We start from the raw sequence: 23,888 nt of genomic DNA, 5'->3' as shown, positions 1-23,888 counted from the left end.
TGAGACATCTATTAGACAAGGATTGGCTTTCTAGAGAACCCAGCATGACCAGGCTTTATATAGACAACACATTGATGTCATTTGGAAATGTTTCAAAAATCAAATGCTGAAATTCTCAGCATATTGGTGACCACTACTTGTTACTTGTAAAAGTACACAATAAAATCAATCTGTAGTAGGAAAGAATGACAAAAAGCACAAGTTGTCACTGAAAAGTTTTGCACTTAAGTAATCGTTTTCAGAGTAATGGTAGAGACCTGCAAATATACTATTTTGTAGTCGTGGTGCTGTCCTCTTAGAAACAATAAGTTGAGAAAAAAAAATGGATGCAAACTTGTGGTACCTGCAAGAGTTCATTCTTTGTTGATCCATTTAAAAATTGTGCAGGTTGGGTAAATGTTGAGGGTCAATCTATTTAAGTGACAGCCGTTTCGCACCTGTAGGCAGTGCTTTTAATATCAGTCTATATTTACACCTGTTTGATATTAATAAGGGTTATGTTTCCAAAAACATTAGGCTGGAACGTGAGACTTTATTGGAGGAAAAGCGATCCCTTCAAGATGCTTTTGACAACCTTGAGGAAGTAATGAAATTTGAGATTGACCAGCTGAAACGAGAGCTTTCTGACAGCAAGCATGAGAATGAAACCTATAAAACTGAACTCTGTGTAAGATTTATTGTATATACCATATTCAAACCATAGTACCTCAGTATGTGAAATAATGATTTTAATAGTGTGGGGACACTACATAAAGAAAATACACAAATATTTCCTGAAAAATCGCGATTTCTCTATTTTTTTATCAAAATGAAAAACACTTTTTTTCTTTACAGAATCTTCTGGAGCATTTAGAAACTGAAAAGGAGCACAGACAAAATCTGAAATGTCAGCTGGAGGAGGATAAAGAGAACAAATCAAAGTATGTGACACAGTACCAAATGGAATAGTAAAATAATATTCTGCTATATTGAGGCATTATTTTGTGGGAAGGTATTTGGATTTATCCCAATAAAATGGTTCTATTTGTAGAGAGCTTGTGAAGGTTCTGGAGGAGAATATGGCTCTGAAGAAGCAGTGTTCTGAGCTTCTGACAAAGTGTGAACTGCAGGTATTGTGTGATTCTTAAATCCTTGTTCTGTCGACATGAATGGATTATGCAGATCCAATTCTGATCATGTACTGTATGTGGCTAATTTTAGGTTGCAGAGCTTCAAACACGAGAAATTGGTTTAACCTCTTCCAGGGAGACTATCCTTGAGCTGGAGAAAAAATGTTCTTCGGATAAGGTATTCTATCTCTAACATATTTTCACTAGCGGCAGAGTTTAAAGGGGTTCTCCGTTGCTCAGCGTTTGGACTTGCATTGAGGGAGTGGGGCGTAATGTCATGAGGGGGTGGGGCTATGATGTCACGAGCTCCCGGTGCTGACTCCAGCATTGAGAACAGTGGAGTACCCCTTTAATGTCAAAATATTTATTTTATGCTATGTTCACAGCCCTAGAATGGTGCAGCATGAACCAGGACATAAATTCTGGCACTTGTTTTCAGTTGCTTATGCAGTTCACTTTCATATTCGAATTGCAGTATGCTGTCCTGTTTCTGCTCTCCTATTAAACCCTGCTATAAACAGGGTGTAATAGCAGTAGACTCTTGGAGGGCACCTGGTTGCCATAACCACAGATTAGCACCCGCAATTGCATTGCAGATGGACTGATTAACCCCTTAAGGACTCAGCCCATTTTGGCCTTAAGGACTCAGACAATTAAATTTTTACGTTTTCATTTTTTCCTCCTCGCCTTCTAAAAATCATAACTCTTTTATATTTTCATCCACAGACTAGTATGAGGGCTTGTTTTTTGCGCGACCAGTTGTCCTTTGTAATGACATAACTCATTATATCATAAAATGTATGGCACAACCAAAAAACACAATTTTTGTGGGGAAATTAAAATGAAAAACGCAATTTTGCTAATTTTGGAAGGTTTCGTTTTCACGCCGTACAATTTATGGTAAAAATGACATGTGTTCTTTATTCTGAGGGTCAATACGATTAAAATGATACCCATTATTACATACTTTTATATTATTGTTGCGCTTAAAAAAAATCACAAACTTTTTAACCAAATTAGTACGTTTATAATCACTTTATTTTGATGACCCCTAACTTTTTTATTTTTCCGTATAAGCGGCGGTATGGGGGCTCATTTTTTTTTTGATACCACATTTGCATATAAAAAACTTTTAATACATTTTTTATAATTTTTTTTTTTATAAAATGTATTAAAAAAGTAGGAATTTTTGACTTTTTTTTTTTTTTTTTCGTTCATGCCGTTAACCGTACGGGATCATTAACATTTTATTTTAATAGTTCGGACATTTATGCACGCGCCGATACCAAATATGTCTATAAAAAAAAAAATTACGCTTTTTGGGGGTAAAATAGGAAAAAACGGACGTTTGACTTTTTTATTGGGGGAGGGGATTTTTCACTTTTTTTTTTACTTTAACTTTTACATTTTTTTACATTTTTTTTTACACTTGAATAGTCCCCATAGGGGACTATTCATAGCAATACCATGATTGCTAATACTGATCTGTTCTATGTATAGGACATAGAACAGATCAGTATTATCGGTCATCTTCTGCTCTGGTCTGCTCGATCACAGACCAGAGCAGGAGACACCGGGAGCCGCACGGAGGAAGGAGAGGGGACCTCCGTGCGGCGTTATGAATGATCCGATCATTCATTTAAATCGCGCACTGCCGCAGATGCCGGGATCTGTATTGATCCCGGCACCTGAGGGGTTAATGGCGGACGCCCGCGAGATCGCGGGCGTCGGCCATTGCCGGCGGGTCCCTGGCTGCGATCAGCAGCCGGGATCAGCCGCGCATGACACGGGCATCGCTCCGATGCCTGCGGTTATGCTTAGGATGTAAATGTACGTCCTGGTGCGTTAAGTACCACCGCACCAGGACGTACATTTACGTCCTTAAGGGGTTAAAGCCTGGAAATTACCAACAAACGACTTCTAGTCACCAAGAGGCGGCTGCTGGTTTAATGACCGGCAGTGGCGCTAACTACAGTTCTGGTCTCTGCATGTGATGGTATGTTACTCATGGCAGCCATCAGCTGCTGGTATGCAGCCATTTAATGTGCACTGCCACTTTAAAAAAGACATGTTAAAAGTTTTTGATGATCAGGGTCTGTGTGTTCATACCCTGACCATTCTCTCAAATGAGCCGAGTGTGTGTTAAACCTGTAACCAAGGATCCCAATGTAATCCTATGGGACGGGTTCAGTTGGGCACACACGAGGTGGGATAGAGGGCCCAACCATGCAATTCTTTCCACACATTATTTATCAATCTATCTGGCTCTTAAAGGGGTACTCTGGTGGGAAAAAAATGTTTTCATATCAACTGGCTGCAGAAAGTTAAACCGTTTTATAAAATACTTCTATTAAAAAAATCTTAATCTTTCCAGTTCTTATCAGCTGCTGTATGGTTCGGAGGAAGTTGAGTAGTTCTTTTCTGTCTGACCACAGGGCTCTCTGCTGACACCTCTGTCTATGTCAGGAACTGTACAGAGTAGGAGCAAATTCCAATAGCAATATTCAAAAATAAAAGTAGTATACAACAGCTGATAAGTACTGGAAGGATTAAGATTTTTATATAGAAGTAATTGACAAATATGTTTAACTTGGACACTCTGACCTCAACTGATCAAAACTTTTAACATGTCTTTATGGCATGTCCAATTTTTTTTCAAAATGACAGGTACAAGTATATATGTTTATATATGGCTTATCCTAGAACAAATTCTGTTACAGGAATTTCAGTAGCTTGTTTGCTATGACAGTATATTTTTAGTAGATATGTGCCAGTCAAGTAAATGTTTTAAGCAAACACTATATACAGCTCTACATAAGCCGCTTAAAAATGACAAACCTTTAAGATATTAAGTACCATATTTTTCATCCTATAGGACGCACCGGCGTATAAGACGCACCCAATTTATAGGTGCAAAATCTAAAAAAATTAAGATTTTGAACCCAATAGTGGTCTTCAACCTGTGGACCTCCAGATGTTGCAAGACTACAACTCCAAGCATGCCCGGACAGCCGTTGGCTGTCCGGGCATGCTGGAAGTTGTAGTTTTGCAACATCTGGAGGTCCGCAGATTGAAGACCACTGCATAGGAGGTAATACTCACGTGTCCCCGCCGCTCCGGACCCGTCACCGCTGCCCTGGATGTCGCTCCATCGCTGTCGCTGTGTCCCCGTCGCTCCGGAACGTCTCTGCTGCCGGCCGGGTATCGTTGCTCTCCGTCGCCGCCATCACGTCGTTACGCACGCTGACGCACGTACGTGATGACGAGGAAGGAGAGCGCCGGCCATACAGGGGATCCCTGAACAGAGAAGACACCGAGGAGGCAGGTAAGGTTCCTCCCGGTGTCCTGTAAGCGCTAACCCGGCTATTCAGTCGGGCTGTTTGGTGAAATCGCGGCGGTCCCGAACAGCCCGACTGAACAGCCGGGTTAGTGTCACTTTCCCTTCAGATGCGGCGGTCAGCTTTGATCGCCGCGTCTGAAGGGTTAATACAGGGCATCACCGCAATTGGTGATGTCCTGTATTAGCCGCGGGTCCCGGCCGTTGATGGCCGCAGGGACCACCGCGATAGGTGTGCATTCGCCGTATAAGACGCACTGACTTTTTCCCCCCAGTTTTGGGAAAGAAAAAGTGCATCTTATACAGCGAAAAATACGGTAATTTACTGGATTATTTAACATGTTGTGTGCTTTGACTTTTAGTGTGTAAAAGGATATGAACTGATAATTTTCTATTTTAATACCAGGAAATAATGTCTGACCTTATGAACCAAATTCAAGGAATGAGAACAACCATCATGCACAAGACGGAGTCTATAGATGTTCTTACACAAGAGCTGGAAGACCTAAATGTATGTGCGCTGTCTGAGCTTGCTGAGAATATTGGGGCTGGGCAGAATGTGTAAATAATATGTTCTTTGTGATTGTTAATTATGGATCTAAATAATGGAATTACTTGTTTAGAGCAAATACAGTTCTGCATTATCAGCTAAAGAAGAAAGCAAAGCGGTTTTAGAAAAGCAAGAAAAAGTAATTGAAGAGCTAAAGGAGGGTTTGGAAAGGAAGCAATCAGCTGACAACATTGAAGTAAGTCAATTTGTAAAGGGTTGTCATTTTTTTTTTTTGTTTTTTTTGGGGGGGGGGGGGGGTTCGTGCTTTTTGCATCTGCACAAAAGCTTAGGAGCTTTTTATTAAACTGTGTAATGATATATCTATGGCTGTCTTTTAAACAGAGGGAGCTTTTGTGCGATGACTTGATTCATGCAACTGAACAACTTGGGAAGTTAACCGAAGCATATAACAAACAGCAGGCTTTGCTTCAAGACCATAAAGAACAACTGCTCAAAAAGGAGCAAGTAATTGCAGAACTAAATAACAAGGTAACTAGTTAAGATTAGGTAGAGAACATGGTGGTTATGATGTGATCTAAAAGATTTTTTTTCTTTGTTGGCTTTGGGCATGAATGTAAAAAAACTGAGCTTGATGGAAAGGTGATTAACCCCTTAAGGACGCAGCCCTTTTTCACCTTAAGGACTGAGCCCTTTTTCGCAATTCTGACCACCGTCGCTTTACGCATTAATAACGCTAAAACGTTTTTACCGAATATTCTGATTCTGAGATTGTTTTTTCGTGACATAGTCTTTTTTATTTTGGTGGTAAATTTTCGTCATTACTTGCATCCTTTTTTGGTGAAAAATTCCAAAATTTCATGAATTTTTAGTAAATGTTGCATTTTTCTAACTTTGAAGCTCTCTGCTTGTAAGGAAAATGGATATTCACAATAAATTTTATTTTTATTCACAAATACAATATGTCCGCTTTATGTTGGCATCATAAAATGGACATATATTTACATTTTGAAAAAATTAGAGGGCTTCAAATTAGAGCAGCAATTTTCAAAAAATTCATAAAAATTGCTAAATCTGAAGGGACAGATGTTACAGAACTACAGCTCCCAGCATGCCTGGGCAGTCTAGGCATGCTGAGAGTTGTAGTTTGGCAACATCTGGAGGGCTACCATTTGGGCACCACTGTAACAGTGATCTCCAAACTGTGACCCTCCAGATGTTGCAAAACTACAACTCCCAGCATGCTGGGAGTTGCAGTTTGGCACCCACTAGGAAGGGCAGCAGTAAATATCGCTTACTGGAATTGATCATAAAGTGCAAAGATGCATAAAATTGTGTCCTACAATAATGAAAAGGTTATTGCACCTACAAGCATAGATGAACCAGCCACAAACATGAGGCTCATATGGGCAACCTATAGAGCAAAGAGTGAAAACAAAACTGTGTAGAATATAAAGAGCAACAGCCAAAGGTAATGTGTAAAAATGCAGTTAGATATATGCTATATTAGGGTATTATAATGCTCTTTAACATATTGCAGTACGCCAAAATGTGTTCTCTCAAGTTAGCAAGTTACCCCATGAATAGTGATAGTAAGTTTCTGTTCCTGGATGGACATTGTGGTTGTCAGTGGATTTATATTCCTTGACTAACTAAATACAGGAAAAAAATTGGCTTTTCAGGTTGAGGAAACAATCTTGACAACTGTGGCTCATTTCAGTAAGTCCCTCTAAGGAAAGATTGTTACTGATGTATTAATATTTTTTCTATTTTAAGTTACAACAAGAGAATGAAATAGCGGTGAGTGAGGATGTTATGCCGCCCAGCAGCAACAAGAGCCCTCCTGCCATGCTTCTTCAGGTAGTTATTAGACATTACAGCAATGCATTTTCTGATCTATCCATTAGCCTATAATTTAAGTAATAATACATTTATGTCCCTTTGCGTTTTCAGCATGAGTAAATAATTTTGTTATAATTTTAAGGTTTTTTAGTGCTTTGTAGTGATTATATAGTTACAGGTAACAGCTCAGGTGTTACTCCTGTGTCCAAGGCCTTGCTGTAAAAAATATTTCTGAATGATGTTGTTGGAAATAGCTCAGGAAATATGTCTGCCTCCATAAAAATGTACAAAAATAAAATCAGATAATAGAAACAGATTTAAAAAAAAACGTGGTTCTGTATGACAATACTCTGAAAAATATCTAGGTGATGCAAACACTTTAACCAGCCTAGCGGTATTCCCGAGCGTGACTCGGGGTTAATTTTCGCTGCTAGAATCGGTAACCCCGAGTCACGCTCGGGGTAGAATTGCAGAGTTGCTGTGCGGGCTGCACAGTATATCGCAAAAGCAATCAAATCGCGATTTTTGCTTTTTGCGATGTAGTGATGCAGCCCCCGGGAAAACATGCGATTATCTGCTCCGGTCGGCTCCCGTGGCGGGGGCCGGCCAGAGCAGGTAAAGACATATACTAAAAGTCAGTGTTTCCCTACCAGGGGGCCTCCAGATGTTGCAAAACTACAACTCTCAGCATGCCCGGACAGCCAAAGGCTGTCCGGGCATGCTGGGAGCAGTAGTTTCACAACAGCTGGAGGCCCCCTGGTAGAAAACCCTGAACTAAGTGTAAAAGTAAGAAGGAAGAAAATAAAAAAACCTTTTGCTCACCTAGTCCCGGTCCCTGAAGATGTCGTTCCCCTCCGTGCGCTCTGTTCACTGCTCTGTTCATCTTACAGGACCTTTCACTTTTCAGCCAATCACAGGCCGCAGTGGTGTAAAGCCTGTGATTGGCTGAAGGGGAAAGGACTTGTTCTGCAGCAAATACACTAGGTTTGAAATCTGCCGGCAAACCTAGTGTATTTGCTGCAGGACAAGAAGATGACAAGGTGACAAGGGGGGAATGTGACACAGGGGAGAATGAAACAAGGGGGGAATGTGACACAGGGGAGAATGTAACAAGGGGGGGGGGGGAATGTGACAAGGGGGGGGAATGTGACATAGGGGGGAATGTAACAAGGGGGGGGGAATGTGACAAGGGGGGGGGAATGTGACATAGGGGGGAATGTGACAGAGGGGAGAATGTGACAAGGGGGGGATGTGACAGGGGGGGAGTGGAATGTAACATGGAGAGGGGAGAAGGTAACAAGGGGGGGGGGAGAATGTAACAAGGGGGGAATGTGACAGGGGGGATGAATGTGACGGGGGGAGAGTGTAACAAGGGGGGAGAATGTGACAGGGGGGATGAATGTGACAGGGGGGGGGGGGAGAATGCAACAAGTGGGGGGAATGTGACAGGGGGGGAATGTGATATGGGGGGGGGAATGTGACAAGGGAGGGGGAATGTGACGGGGGGAGATGTGGAATTTCAATGCAAAAAATTGTACCGCTTTTGGTACAAATTTCCAGACGGAATCGTACCGCTAGGGAGGTTAAAGAAGGTATCCAGGGGAAAACCACTTATCCCCTAAGTGTCTGACCGTGAAGGGTCCGGCCGCTGGGAACCCCCCCCCCCCACCCCACCCCTGATCTAACATGCAGGGCCCGACTCTGCTTCTGGAAATTACGTTTCGCACCCAGCCCTCGCACTGGTCGAAACATGCCCCCTCCAGGTGGAGACACGTAAACATTGTGTCTCCACCTCTCCCATAAAAATGAATGAAGGTGGTGTGCAACAGTCATGTTAGAGGAGCAGAGCCCAGCAGTTGGACCCCGAAGATCAGACACTTGTCACCTAACCTGCCGATAGGGTAAGAGTTGTCTTGCACTGTATTTCTTCTTAAATGACCCTCTTACTGTGTTTTCAATATGGTTTTTAATTTTTGTAGACACCAAAAACTCCAGTGGGAACCCCATATGACTCTGAACGGATACATCTTTCAAATAAAATTTCAATATTGGAACAACTTGTATCTGAGCTAAATGAGGAGCGAATGGCCAAGAACGAAGAAATAATCAGACTTAAGGCAAGTCTTGCTATGACATTTACAAGTTAACTTGTGTGCTGCCTTCTGTATAGTATTTGATAATAAATCTTGTTATAGACTCAATTGTGTGAAACAGAAAATCTGCGTCTGGAAATCCAGAACATGCAGGGGCAATGTAATGATTTGCAGCTTCAGCTGGAGAATAGGAAAAAAGGAGACACTATTTGGTAAGTAGTCTTTATTCTTAAATGTTTGTGACTGCAATACCATGTCAAAGGGGTTGTCTACCAATATACATTTTCACTATTAAAAGTTGCCTGATAACATAAAAAAAAAATAAAAATTATACCCATCTGTCACAATCCAACACAAGCTTCTGTTTCAATGGTGCCTAGTCCTCGCAGGTCACCGCTTCCTGGTGATGTCTTGACACATTCTGGATGTAAATATAATAATAAAATACATTTCCATGATTCCTCTGGTTTCTCCGAGAGATTTGGTGGCATGTTAGATCATTGCAGATGGTAATCTCAATAAAGGGGTACTTCGCCCATAGACATGTTATCCCTATCCGTGCCGGATGATGAGCGACCACCTGTACACCACAGCTGTGTACTAACAGTAATGCCCCATCCCATAGACATTAATAGAGGGGGGATGGTGTGATGTCACAAACACAGATGCCTCAGGCATCCGTGTTCATGAACGCCGCAGTGCTGGCCAGGAGATTCCCCCCCTCTCTTTTAAGCTGCACTTCAAGTTATTACCAGCAAAGTGGTTTACATTTTAATAAATCCACATGATGTGGGAAAATTTGTATGACAGTTAACCTGTGGTGCAGTTTTAACCCCTTAAGATTGTTTTTTCCTCCTACTCGTCTATTAGTCATGACGCTTTTTGGGATTTGTGCCATTGATCATTTTTTTTTTATAAGAATCTGTCTTTTCATCTGAAAGGATCTACAGGGTCATATGTTAACTTGTAGTACTACAACTGCAAGTGAGTTGTAGTCCTACATTGTCTGTTTACTTGTCTGAAATACAAAGTTATTATCACCATGCTGCTCCTGTGGACAAAGAGACTGATCTTTATGCTGCTGGGTGTAGACATTTTGGAAAAGCCAGCAGCCACTGTATTTACTGTGCCTCTCACTCCCCCTAATAAAGGCATTTCACAGAGCTGACCAAGCGGAACACTAGTGACTGTAAATTTGGGGCGGGGGGGGGGAAGCTTTTTTTCCCCCATAGGTAAAGTGTTAGCACCAATCAGCACTTGTACAGGGAGGGGATGCATCGCTGTTTTTTTGTTTTTCCTCCCCTCATGCTGCATAGTGTATCCTGCAGTCCCAGTAACAGATTCATTGGTGGTTATTTATTTGCTTAATTAATCTAGACCTTTATTTTAAACAGGGAAGGACAACTGAACATCATAAAATCCTAACTTTTTTTGTTTTTGTTTTTTTGCCCCCAACTTCCTTAGCAATGAAAATACAAAGTCTGACATGCTTGATCTAAAGAAAGAGATTGAAAAAGAAGTTTCTGAACGAATGGAGAAGGTATTTAGTTTGTTAGTAGTGTCTGTGTATTAGCTTCTGTTTTTATAAAACAATGTCTACTTTTATGTAATATATGAGGAAATCTGTGTAAAATGTGTCACTTATCTTTTTTTACATATTTTGCTTAATTTATATAAAACTGAAAAAGATAAGTAAATAGTACTAAAATAGTTCATACAGTTGTATCCAGTCTAGCCAATGATCTAAATGAAATACATCAGCAGCAGCTATGCAAATGTCTCTGCTAGTTTGCTATATTGTATCAGTCTGTGGTAAAGGCTGTATAGAGAACAGGTATAATATGCGGTATAACAGCGTTCTGGCATAACGTGTTCTAAGATTCCACATTTTATTGGAATTTCAAGTATTTACCAAAGCAGTCATGTCAAAGCTCTACTTAAGTATACTGGTTATAGAGATCACATGTATGAAAGCTTTTCTTGTAGTAAAATGAACCTTTCCATTTACCTTTAATGTATATTTACATATAACCCCCTTCTCCACACATTAATGCTACATACTGTACCTTTGCAGTACCCAAAACAAATTTTGTTTTTTTAATCTAAACCTTTATATTAAATAGGGTAAGACAACTGAGCAACTTTTGAAGGTCCAGAAAGAGTAAGTTACAAGATTGTTAATTTTTCTTTAAAAAAAATTATTTTGGTATGGGGCAGTGAATGGGGGACCATGACCTTAAATACCAGAGAGAGTGCCGAATCCCTTGACAGCGGTTCACGTTTCAAATATGAGCAAAGCCACTTGTGTCGGTGCAATCAGCATAAGTAGAATAATCCACATGTAGTGGAGAATAGATCTCTGTATGCATCAAGATTACCATGAATTGGACATGTAAACTTGCAAGTTAAATTGGAATCAAGTGTAATAGATAACAAACCAATGCTTATTCTTCTGTTTTATTTTGTGAGCCTTTTATTTCCATAGGTTAGAAGAGCTAAGAACTATGCTCAAAAATAAAGAGCAATCCATTACAGAGTTGAACAGGGAACTAGAACGGACACAAGCTTTAGAGTTGAAAGCCTTCCAGGAGAAAGAAGAAATCCGTTCACTATTAGAAGCAAAAAATGAAGAAACTGAGAAGAAGCTGCAGGTTAGCAGGAATACTTTGTCATAGTCATCTTACATATACAGTAGAATAGATCAGATAGTTGAAAAATAATATATAAATCTTGATCATAAGGGGGACAGAAACAGTATGAAAGATGTCCCTAGCACAGAAAATGTTCATGAATTTAGTGGCTACTGTAAGATTTTAGTTTTTTTCAGGCCACATTCTCAGGGTCTGTCATGAGCCCTAGTTAAATGTATCTATAGCCTCTTATTGTTTGACAGGGCAACATTTTTTTTGCTGTGTAATAATAGTGCATCAGACATAGGCATCCAGTAAACATATACCCCTCTGTTTGTCGTATTTAATGTTTTTGTGCCATTGTTCCTTTGTAGTTCTAGGTTTTCATGTGGGCATGACTTTCTATGCCAACACTGCTTTTAAATGGCCTTCTGTCCTCCCGTCCCATTATAGCCCACACAGGATGTGTATTTGTTAGAATGGCTTTTCACTTGCTAAAATTGTCACTGACTAATCACAGCAAATTAGAGCTGCAACGTTTAATCGATAAAATCGATTACATTCGATAACGGGATTCGTTGTCGACAAATCCCGTTATCGAATATTTGCCCGATTCGTTGTCCGCGGTGAGGAGGCGGCTGCAGGCAGGCGGGCGGTCAGGTGTGAGTCCCGAAAATCACGCAGCAGCCTCAGTGACAGTCTCAGGCTAAGACTCTCAGCTCCACCCTCTGATCAGTTGTACCAGTTTGGAGGCTGCTGCTCCTCCTGACTGTCTCTTCCCCCCGCCACCATTTTACCTGTATTTCCCCCACTCAGCCCATGAGGATCAGTGACCAGTCCATTTTCTACCACCGTCCGCTGCCACCTCCAGGGCCCCCGTACGGTAGGTTGAGGTTCCAATACAGCACACACTATGCTGCGACCGGTGATCTTCCCAGGGCCTCTGTCCGTGTATGTCTGCACTGCTATACACATGGGGGGGTATGTGCAGAACAGACTGCAGACAGAGCATTGCACCCTAGTGTCGTCTAAAGACTTTAGGGTGCAATGCTCTGCAGCCTGCACATACCCCCCATGTGTATAGCAGTGTGTGTACATTTCTATACAGGTGGGAGTCTGTGCAGAGCATTGCACCCTTGTGTCTGTAGTGCACTGCTCACCTTGCACCTTTGTGTCTGTAGTACAGACACTAGGATGCAATGCTCTGCACATACCACCATGTGTGTAGCAGTGTGTGTACTAAATACACACTTCTATACAAATGATAGTATGTGCAGAGCATTGCATCCTAGTGTCTGTACTACAGACACAAGGGTGCAATACTCGGCACATACACCCATGGGTATAGCGGTGTGTATGTAGTACATATACACTGCTATACACATGGGGGTATGTGCAGAGCATTTGCACCCTAGTATTTGTAGTACTACAGCGTCTGTACTACAGACATGGGTCGGCTGCAATGCCCCGCAGTCTGCACATACCCCCATGTGTTTTGGAGTGCTATATAAAAAGGGTAAAGTAAAAAAAAAAAATGTAAATTTACTGCTCCCCCAATAAAAATTTGCTCCCCCTTTTCATATTGCTATACAAAAAAAGTTAAATACATTTAAATTTTTTTTACATATTTGATACTGCCGCATGGCTAACTGTCTGAACTATTAAAATATTAGTGAATCATTAACATTTTATTTAAATAGTTCAGACAGTTACCCATGCGGCAGTATCAAATTTACACTGGTTTCTGTACAGTATCATTAATATTGATCCTGTACAGCAACCGGGTTAAATGTAAAAAAAAATTTGCTGCTGTTTGGTCACATCACATGCTAGAAACTTTTAATATGGCCATTGTACATAATTTTTCAAGTAGAATCAGCTGAACCCCTTTTTTGGAATTTTGACATTTTTTCTGATTAATCGATAAAATTATCAACAACTACCGTATATACTCGAATATTAGCCGTTCCGAATATAAGCAGAGGCCCCCAATTTCACCCCAAAAACCTAGGTAAAGTTATTAACTCGACTATAAGCCTAGGGTGGGAAATACATCATCCCCCCCCCCCTCTGTCATCATCCAGACCCCCGTCATTAACACCCCCCGTCATTAACACCCCCCGTCATTAACACCCCCCGTCATTAACACCCCCCGTCATTAACACCCCCCCTTCATTAACACCCCCCGTCATTAACACCCCCCCTTCATTAACACCCCCCGTCATTAACACCCCCCGGGTGAGGGTGACGTGGGTGAGGGTGACGTGGGTGAGGGTGACGTGGGTGAGGGTGACGTGGGTGAGGGTGATGGTGACGAGGGTGATGATCACCCTAGTCATCATCACCGCCTGTCAATCCCTTCGTCATCATCCAGACCCCCCTTTTGTTTTCTACTCACTGGGCCGTCCATCTCCGGCCATCTATGCTGCAGGGACCGTCCGGTGGGAAGGGTTAGTCGTTCTGGGCTGTCCATCTTCACCGGGAGGCCCTCTTCTCCGCTCCAGGCCGGCCGACTAGTGACATTGCGATGACGACGACGACACGCAGGGACGTCCGTGCGCATAAACGTCCTTTTGCGGTGGCGTCAATGCAGCGTCACTAGTTCGGGGCCGGCCTGGAGTGGAGAAGAGGACCTCCCGGGGAAGATGGACAGCCCAGAACGACTAACCCTCCCCACCGGACGGTCCCTGCAGCATAGATGGCCGAAGATGGATGGCTCGGACCACCCCTCCACTGGTGTTTTTTTTTTTTTTTTTTTTTTTTTTAGTTCACTCGAGTATAAGCCGAGGGGGGAGTTTTCAGCACAAAAAATTGTGCTGAAAAGCTCAGCTTATACTCGAATATATACGGTAATCAATTATTTTAATAATCGTTAGCTGCAGCCCTACAGCAAATACATATTTAGGTACTTATACTGGAAGTGGCTTCACCACAAAAAATATCAATTTGGTCTCCCCCAAAAAAAACATTATACTGGGAACTTTGTGTAATATGTACATAAATGTAACTATGCAAAAAAACTATTAGAAAACAATAAAGCAGGAGTTTACTTTCTGGAGCTGAGGCACTGGCTTTATGAGCAGATAGGTGCAGCCTGTGATAAGCATTTTATCACCCCATTTTTTGTAGTCTGCCTTGGTGTCTCAGTTACTAGAGTGACTTAGCCCTAACCAGCAGTGAACAAATAATTCAGGTGAAGTGATACCTCTGGTGGCTCAAACTTTAGTTACATTTTTGGGGTTAAGAAAGCAAGATTAGTAAAATAATAAATTAAAGATTTGCTGAGCACTTTGTTTCAGATTGGCATTCCTGGGAGAGCCAGTCATTTAATGTACAGATTCACTGAGGTTATCGTAGACCTGTTATAAATCCCTACAATGCATGTGTACTTTCCAGGGAAAGCCAATATGATGCTTCCTCTTCATTTTAGTGATTGCCTGAGGTCTCTACAGCCTGGCCCCCAGTGTTTTTTTTGTTTTTTTGTTTTTTTAGAATGATGGGTATTCTTTAACCAACTCACTACCAAGCAAAGCCCATGCAGAATTTTTAAAATATGTCTTTCATCTCAAACATTTTTAAACAGGAGTCAGAAATGTTAAGGAAGCAGATTTCATGTCTTGTGGAAGAAAATGGAAAGCTGCTTGGACACCAGAATCCACAACAGAAAATCCAGTATATAGTCAAGCTTAAGAAGGAGAACAACAAACTTTTGGAGGTACAAAATTATACATTCCATATATAACATGGCATCCCACCAGTGTAACAGAAAACAAGTTTTGGTGTGTTTTCCTGACAAATTCCAATTTGATGAGAGCAGTGCTGAACAGCCAACCCCAAAAAAAACAGCTATATGGGTTCCATTCCCTACTTACTGATGCAAAAAAAGTTACCCCCTGTGGTGTATGATATTGCTAGCTATGAACTATGAGACGTATTGTTTAGAGAGGCTGTAAAGTACTTAACCCCCCTCCCCTTGATACCATGTTTGTTGGGCCACAACAGAACAAAAATATATATATATTTTTTTTTTTTTTAAGGAAGTCAACCGGTTGCGAGCAGAAATTTCACTGAAAGACAACTGTGCAGACCTTTCTTGAAAGAAGATCTTTTTAAGGTGAACAGGTGCATAAATTCTCCATAGAAACCATCTTGCGCCTACAGTTATACATTACAATGTTCAACTCTGCCTTTGAGAAGTTTGTAATCTAGCAAAAACTGACCTAACAGATACTCCACTCTACTGTATTCTTTCAAAAACAAAGGATTATTCATAGACTGGGGTTTTTTTTCCCTTAAAAAAAAAAAAAAAAAAAAGATACATAGTTTGATCATTATTAGTTGGGATTTCACGTAAAATGTTCTTGATTAAAATTTCTCTAAGAACTGAAATCTACCCTATTAACTTAGTGGACCTGTAGCCCATATATTTCTCATTTATAGAGAATGGAGATAGAGGTATATAAAACTTACATAGAATGGTTGATAAACACATTAATTTAAAAAAGGAACATATAATGTACAGAATTTATTAAACCCCATTTTCATAAAAAATTACTTTACATAAAAATCCAATATAAATTCTATTTCTATTTGGTTTCTAGTTTCAGTAAACTACAATCACACTTGTATTTGGTCCTCAAAGTAGTCAATTTGGAAGGAGCATTAAAGGGGTACTCGGCCCCTAGACATCTTATCCCCTATCCAAACCCATTAGCAGAGGATGGGGGATGTAAAGGTTTTGCATTTGTCTAGGGCAGGTCGTTATAACAAATACAGCAAAGCTCTAAAAAATGTTGTTAAAGGTACACACTGCATCCTTTAATGTACCTATCATTATAACAAACTTCTGACATGTCATAGTGACATACCAGAAGTTTGTTCAGTGGAGCTGCTGAAACCCCCACCAATTGCTAGAATAAAGGGGCAGCCGTGCACTACTGCCCTTCATTCTAGCAATTGGTGGGCATGTCAGTACCCAGACCATGACTGATACAAACCTGTGACACGTCACTATGATTTGTTATAATGATACATACACTTTAAATGGGTTTTCCCATAAGGATAATTTATATATTCACACACATATATATAATATATATGTGTGTGTGTGTATGGATCTGACCTCTGGGTTTCCCCTGTTTTCATAGAGCAGCAGTCGTGTAGGTATGCTGCAACACTATTCCAATTCTCCTGGACTGCCGAAGATGGAGAGGGGGTAATTTCTCATTATGGGAAAGTCCCTTCAAACTCTTAAGTTGAGAGAAACAAACAGACACCCCCCTTATATTTGGCTTTATTTAAAGAAAAAAAAGTCTTATTACATTTTGAAAAGCATATTGAGCCTTCTTTTTCTACTACAGTTTTTGTACTTTTCTACCTCTTCATTTCAACAATGTTTTCCCAAGTCTAAAAATGGCAGCTCTGACAGAATGTAGAAATGTAAATATGTACTGTGTGCCCTTTTTCTCTGTAGAATATAAATGTAAAGTGTATACTTGTCTGTCTGTCTTTCTATTTTAATTTGAGTATGCATTGTAGGGATGGGGTGCTTTTAATCACATTTTGGCTATAATCTGAATAATGACGTAATGGATCACTCACTAGAGGACTATAATAACTTGTAACATTCCTGCATATTTCAATAAAAAGTATTACATATTTTGAGATCAGAAAAGTGAAATCCCATATGTTGACTGCACCGTTGAATAAATGTTGTCTATAAATACTATTGTTTGTTTGAAGTTCATTTGCTAACTGTTTCAACTATTTATGTACACAAAATAAACTAGAGTGTAAACTCTAGATCTTTCAGTGCTGATTCTAATGTGAAAAAAATGTACGCACACTAACACAAACCATGGCCAGTGGAAAAGGTACATTTGTGTTTAAAATGATTAGCCACTGTGCATGGAGGATAGAACATCTCGCTGTTGTGGCTGGAACAGGCTTCATAAGTGAATTAGAGGACAGTGTAGAATGAGGGCATTCAGGTAAGTGTTGTTTTTTTCCGAAATATGCAGAATAGGGCCTAATGCTAGCTTTAGTTTTTGCTTAGTGTTAGGCCTCATTCACATGGCAATTGTGCTATGGTAAAGAGAACTCCATTACTTAGTCCATTGGAAGGTCGGGAGTTTAGCAGACAAAAAAGTACTGCATGTCTGGTCTTTTTTTTTTTCTCTGCTGAAGTTCCCTAAGATACCGGATGCCCGGTGGACCTTATTGAAGTCAATAGGACTCTGCAATGTCAGTTGTGCTATGACCCGTTTATGGTCCGTTCAGTGCAAAAAAAAAAAAGCTGACAGGGTTGGAGCACCAACAGGTATGTTAACGCTATGGAATCTCAGCATGAGGAATTCCGTTTGGGGATTCTGTCTAGCGGCCACTGCCAAAATATTTCAGTGGCAGGACTCTGCATGGACCTGCACCCTCACCAATGAACATGTTTATTCTTTAGGCGGATCAATTTCAGCGGCAGAATTTTCCACTGATGAAATTACTCAGTATGAGTGAGTCCTGAATGCAATTCCGCACATGGAAATTTGGTAGTGTTAACATACCCTTAGCCTTACATGGAGAATGATTTGTGATCACAAAGTTTGGACTACCTCGTATTGTCATAATGAAAAATAGGAAGTCAGCATCTACTACCAAAGTGAAATATGCATATGGGCAGAGCATTGACCAAACAGCTGTGATTAGGTGTGTATGCCCTACAGAGGCGCTCTTCAGCCTGAATAATTGGATAGAGTGCAGTTACATCCAGTGACATCATCTCTGACTAGTCACTCTTTCCTTTTCTTCTTTGTCCAGACCACCATGAAAGGTCTATTGCATCCGTAACTTGTCTCTCTCTGCTTCTCCAGCAACCGTGCAGGGAGCACGATCCCAACATACTGATATACTCTTAAACGCTCAGGCGTTTCAAAAAGCACTGGTACCTGGGTAAGTAGTCACAGTGTGTATTCCTGGCGGCTATGACTTCTGTGTATAGGGAGAGACTCATCACTGCAGCATATGAGCATACCCCTTGCCACAAATGGACGTTTATTAACATCCATCTGTGGCTCCCGAGGTATGACACGCGCTCAGCAGGTGAGCATGCGTCATACCCGGTGGGTCCTGGTTGCTATAGGCAACCAGGACCCACGGCTAGCTCCCTATGGGGGCTATAACATTGCAAAAAAAAAAAAGTTAAAATAAAGTGTTAATAAATGTTATTTAACCCCTTCTCTAATAAGTTTTAATCACCCCCCCTTTTCCCATTAAAAAAAACAAAAACTGTAAATAAACATATGTGGTATCGCCGCGTGCGTAAATGTCCGAACTATAAAAATATATTGTTAATTAAACCGCACGGTCAATGGCGTACACATAAAAAATTCCAAAGTCCAAAATATCGTATTTTGGTCACTTTTTGTACCATAAAAAGTGATTAAAAAAAGTCAGATCAATTCAAAAAATGGTACCGATAAAATCTTGAGATCATGGCGCAAAAAATGATCCCTCATACCGCCCCTTATACAGAAAAATAAAAATTATAGGGTTCAGAAGAGGACTTTTTTCAACTTATTAATTTTGGTGCATGTAGTTATAATATATATATATATTTTTTTTTTTAGTAAAATAAAATCAAACCTATATAAATTGGGTATCCTTGCGACCATATGGATTTACAGAATAAATATAAGGTGCATTTTTTACCGAGAACTGCCCTCGTAGAAACGGAAGCCGTTAAAAAAAATTACAAAATTGCTTTTCTTTTTGTTTGTTTGTTTTTTGCCCCACAAATAATTTTTTTTCTGGTTTTGCCGTAGATTTTGTAGTGAATTAATGGTATTACAAAGTAAAATGGTTCGCGCAAAGAACAAGCCCTCAGATGGATTTTTAGGTGGAAAATTGAGTGTTATGATTTGCAAGTGCAAAAATTTAAAATCGCCAAAGAGGGATAAACTATGATTTCTTTGTAAAGCCTGAGTGTAAATAAGTGTGTTTGGATCACAATCTATGCTGTCCATGATTTAAGCACCATAAGGCTTCATGCTGGGAAATTTGAAAGCCAGGCACTCCTGTATCCCAGCTGGACCGGCGCCGAAACCCATTCACTTTAATGAGCCAACCGGAGTCAGATAGTGAATTATAGCATACCACGGTTTTTAAGTCCGGTCACAAACCCGAATATGGGGCAAAAATTAGCCAACCAATCTATCTGACTTCAGTCGGCTCATTAAAGTGAATGGGTTTCGGCACCAGTCCCAACAGCCGTAACGCTGAAATGTGATGTGAATGCAGCCTAAGGGTGTGTTCATACGTACAGTATCCTGCGCACATTTCATGCACAGGATTTTCTGCTGCAGATTTCAATGTAAACTAAATGGCTGAGCACAGCTTCTAATCTGCAGTTACGAATCCTGCGCATCAAATCTGTGCTGGATCCTGTACGTGTGAATAGACCCTAAAACTGGCAACATGTTCTCTTTAAAGGTGAAACTGTGCAATGTTTAAAGTAACATAAACACAAAGAAATTGCTGCCTGGAATCCCTTATCCAAACATGGATAGTAATAGGAAAAAAATCTGGTCTGTTTGAAGGCTTTAGGAGTAACTGGAGTTTGTATATAAAGATGTTTTATTAGTCAATAATTGATGCCCTTTGGTTGATGTTCATAAAAAAATACATTGCTATAGGCAACTTCACCACAGGATTTGATGAATCTCCCCATTGGTGTTTCTCAAATGGTTACAAAAATTTGTAGCAGCCCTGGGGATTCCACCTGTTGGGACAAAATGACTTTTCACTACACGGTCTCGTAAACTCCCTCCCTCTCCTATAGGTGATGACTAGAGATGAGCGAAATTACAGTAAATTCGATTCGTCACGAACTTCTCGGCTCGGCAGTTGATGACTTTTCCTGCATAAATTAGTTCAGCTTTCCGGTGCTCCGGTGGGCTGGAAAAGGTGGATACAGTCCTAGGAGACTCTTTCCTAGGAATGTATCCACCTTTTCCAGCCCACCGAAGCACCTGAAGGCTGAACTAATTTACGCAGGAAAAGTCATCAACTGCCGAGCCGAGAAGTTCGTGACGAATCGAATTTACTGTAAGTTCGCTCATCTCTAGTAATGACTGGTCTATCTGGCAACACCATTCTCAGTTTTTCATTAAGAAATATGTCCCAATATTAAAACAAAATCTTTCCTATGCTATCAGAGATTATCAAATAGCCCAATGATCCTGAGGTATTTTCTTAGCAGTCAGTATCCATACATCTATGGGGTCAAAAAAGAGCAATCTTTGTAGGACCTCTTCATAGGATTGAAGGAGTATCCTCTACTAGGTGTATTTTCTGGCTTTTTGAACATACCTTAACCCCTTAAAGGGGTATTCCAGGCCAAAACTTTTTTTTATATATCGACTGGCTCTGGAAAGTTAAACAGATTTGTAAATTACTTCTATTAAAAAATCTTAATCCTTCCCATAGTTATTAGCTTCTGAAGTTGAGTTGCTGTTTTCTGTCTAACTGCTTTCTGATGACTTATGTCCCAGGAGCTGTGCAGCTCCTATGGGGATATTTTCCCATCATGCACAGCTCCCGGGACGTGACATAATCATTGAGCAGTTAGACAGAAAACTTCAGAAGCTAATAACTATTGGAAGGATTAAGATTTTTTAATAGAAGTAATTTACAAATCTGTTTAACTTTCTGGAGCCTGTTGCTATGTAAAAAAAAGTTTTTGCCTGGACTACCCCTTTAACAACCCGGCCATTTTTTGAACATCTGACCACTGTCACTTTTAAACATTAATAACTCTGGAATGCTTTTAGTTATCATTTTGATTCCGAGATTGTTTTTTCGTGACATATTCTACTTTAACATAATGGTAAAATTTTGTGGTAACTTGCATCCTTTCATGGTGAAAAATCCCAAAATTTGATGAAAAATTGGAAAATTTAGCATTTTTCTAACTTTGAAACTCTTCGCTTGTAAGGAAAATGGATATTCCAATTAAAAAATGTTTTTATTCACATATACAATATGTCTACTTTATGTTTGCATCATAAAATTGATGAGTTTTTACTTTTGGAAGACACTAGAGGGCTTCAAAGTTCAGCAGCAATTTTCCAATTTTTCACAAAATTTTCAAACTCACTATTTTTCAGGGACCAGTTCAGTTTTGAAGTGGATTTGAAGGGTCTTCATATTAGAAATACCACACAAATGACCCCATTATAAAATCTGCACCCCCCAAAGTATTCAAAATGACATTCAGTCAGCATTTTAACCCTTTAGGTGTTTCACAGGAATAGCAGCAAAGTGAAGGAGAAAATTCACAATCTGTATTTTTTACTCTTGCATGTTCTTGTAGACCCAATTTTTGAATTTTTACAAGCGGTAAAAGGAGAAAATGTATACTTATATTTGTAGCCCAATTTCTCTCGAGTAAGCACATACCTCATAGGTCTATGTAAATTGTTCAGCGGGCACAGTAGAGGGCTCAGAAGCGAAGGAGCGACAAGGGGATTTTGGAGAGTACGATTTTCTTAAATGGTTTTTGAGGGGCATGTTGCATTTAGGAAGCCCCAATGGTGCCAGAACAGCAAAAAAAAAAAAAAAAAACACATGGCATAGACCCCTTAAGGAACTTAACAAGGAATTAAGTGAGCCTTAATACCCCACAGGTGTTTCACAACTTTTGCATATGTAAAAATAAAAAAACATTTCCACTAAAATGTGTTTCCCCTCAAACTTCAAATTTTTGCAAGGGTTAATAGCAGGAAAGACCCCTTAAAATTTGTAACCCCATCTCTTCTGAGTATGGCGGTACCCCATAAGTTGACCTGAAGTGCACTGCGGGCAAACTTCAATGCTCAGAAGAGAAGGAGTAATATTTGGCTTTTTGAGAGCAAATTTTGCTCGGGGGGCGCATGTCGCATTTAGGAAGCCCCTATGGTGCCAGGACAGCAAAAAAAAAATAAAACACAAGGGTGCACAAGGTCCCAAACGAGTTTCCCGCTAACACCCAGAGTGGGGGGACATTCTGGGGGTTCAATACGGGAATCTCGTCCCTCATATACTCTAAACTTGCAAGTGTACCCGGAGGTACTCTCACAAAGTTTGTAGAGTTTCATGCCATACCGCGCCCGCATCGAGGGAATATACTGGCGGAAGATGAGTCTCCCCTTAAAATTGATGAGACTCTTCTACCGAGAGGTCCCTGAGCGGTACGTAGGCCTCCAAAAATTTGGCCACAAAGTGATCGATGACCGTCCTCACTTTGTAAAGCCGGTCATAGGCGGGATCACCTCGGGGCGGACATGCCGCATTACCTGCATAATGCAGGCATGTCCGAATCGCCTCGTACCGCTTCCGTATCATCACCATACTGTAAAGCGGGGTCCGATAGAGGACGTCCCCGCTCCAGTAATGACGGACACTTGGTTTTTTGACCAGGCCCATATGCAGCGAGAGGCCCCAAAATGTCCTCATTTCCACTGCATCAATGGCGTACCATTCATTGGACCTGGCCAAAAACTAATCGGGGTGATGGGCAATGTTCGTTTGCTCCACCATTAGATTGACCAGGCTGTCACTGAAAAAAAACTTTAAAAAGTCCAGATCAGTGAAGCCAGCATGGTCAATCCGGATTCCTGAGTCGCCTGGGGCAGGGAAGTGTGTGGTGCTTGGTGTAACTGTAAAAGAAAAAAAGAGGTGCGGCCACAAAAAAAAAAGTCTTGTCACACGGATCAGGTGACTGCAGACCCTTGGAGACCTATTAGGGGGTCGGGGGGGTTCCTTTTTTTTTTTTTTTTTACTTTTACTTTTGTTTTACTGTTTTACCCTACCTTTCCCTGCAACAAGCTGACCCTGATCTAGGGGCTCTTCTTCTTTCTGAGGGGACTCTGGCACTCAGAGGGGTGGATCCCGGTCCTCTTCACACAGCTCTGCCCGCTGACTGAACTCGGCGAGCGCGCAGAGCTGCGTGAGGGGACCGTTAACCCCTCCTCTGCTGCACTGCTATTGGCCGACGATCGCCGGCCAATAGCAGCGTTGCTGGGGTGGTGACAGTATTGTCACCGCTTCCCAGCAACTGGAGGTGATTGGCGGTGTATCGTACACCGCTGATCACCTTCCTTTTCCGGGTCATTGGGTCACAAGTGACCCGAATACCCGGAATTGCCGCAAATCGCGGACGTGCATTCGTCTGCGATCGCCGACATGCGGGGGTCCCAGGACCCCCCTCGACTTTTGCACGGCATGCCTACTGAACGATATCAGTAGGCATTCCGTTCCGATCTCCGCCCGGCGAGCGGCGAAGACCGGAAAATGCCAGGGCGTATGGATACGCTCTGGGTCCTTAAGGCCCAGGGTGTG

At 41.0% G+C, this 23,888-nt stretch overlaps 1 protein-coding gene across 4 annotated transcripts in view; it reads left to right on the top strand.

The window, feature by feature from the left end:
* The window catches only part of KIF15 (kinesin family member 15), a 197,436-nt gene that overhangs the window by 167,176 nt on the left and 6,372 nt on the right, over window positions 1-23,888 (top strand). For 3 of the 4 annotated variants that reach the window (XM_056520590.1, XM_056520589.1, XM_056520588.1), the window contains exons 21-35: window positions 517-667; window positions 835-920; window positions 1,031-1,109; window positions 1,201-1,287; window positions 4,853-4,957; window positions 5,070-5,192; window positions 5,339-5,485; window positions 6,731-6,814; window positions 8,776-8,913; window positions 8,992-9,101; window positions 10,354-10,429; window positions 11,013-11,050; window positions 11,375-11,540; window positions 15,103-15,234; window positions 15,557-17,235. In XM_056520590.1, the coding sequence (XP_056376565.1) occupies window positions 517-667; window positions 835-920; window positions 1,031-1,109; window positions 1,201-1,287; window positions 4,853-4,957; window positions 5,070-5,192; window positions 5,339-5,485; window positions 6,731-6,814; window positions 8,776-8,913; window positions 8,992-9,101; window positions 10,354-10,429; window positions 11,013-11,050; window positions 11,375-11,540; window positions 15,103-15,234; window positions 15,557-15,616 (1,582 nt within the window). In that variant the 3' untranslated portion in view covers window positions 15,617-17,235. Of the gene's footprint in view, window positions 1-516; window positions 668-834; window positions 921-1,030; window positions 1,110-1,200; window positions 1,288-4,852; window positions 4,958-5,069; window positions 5,193-5,338; window positions 5,486-6,730; window positions 6,815-8,775; window positions 8,914-8,991; window positions 9,102-10,353; window positions 10,430-11,012; window positions 11,051-11,374; window positions 11,541-15,102; window positions 15,235-15,556; window positions 17,236-23,888 lie in introns of those variants that run through there. The other variant, XM_056520587.1, reaches the window with a different exon arrangement.

Source organism: Hyla sarda, chromosome 5 (assembly GCF_029499605.1).
Source record: "Hyla sarda isolate aHylSar1 chromosome 5, aHylSar1.hap1, whole genome shotgun sequence".
Lineage (NCBI taxonomy): Eukaryota > Metazoa > Chordata > Amphibia > Anura > Hylidae > Hyla > Hyla sarda.
This window is presented reverse-complemented; position numbering and strand designations above follow the sequence as displayed.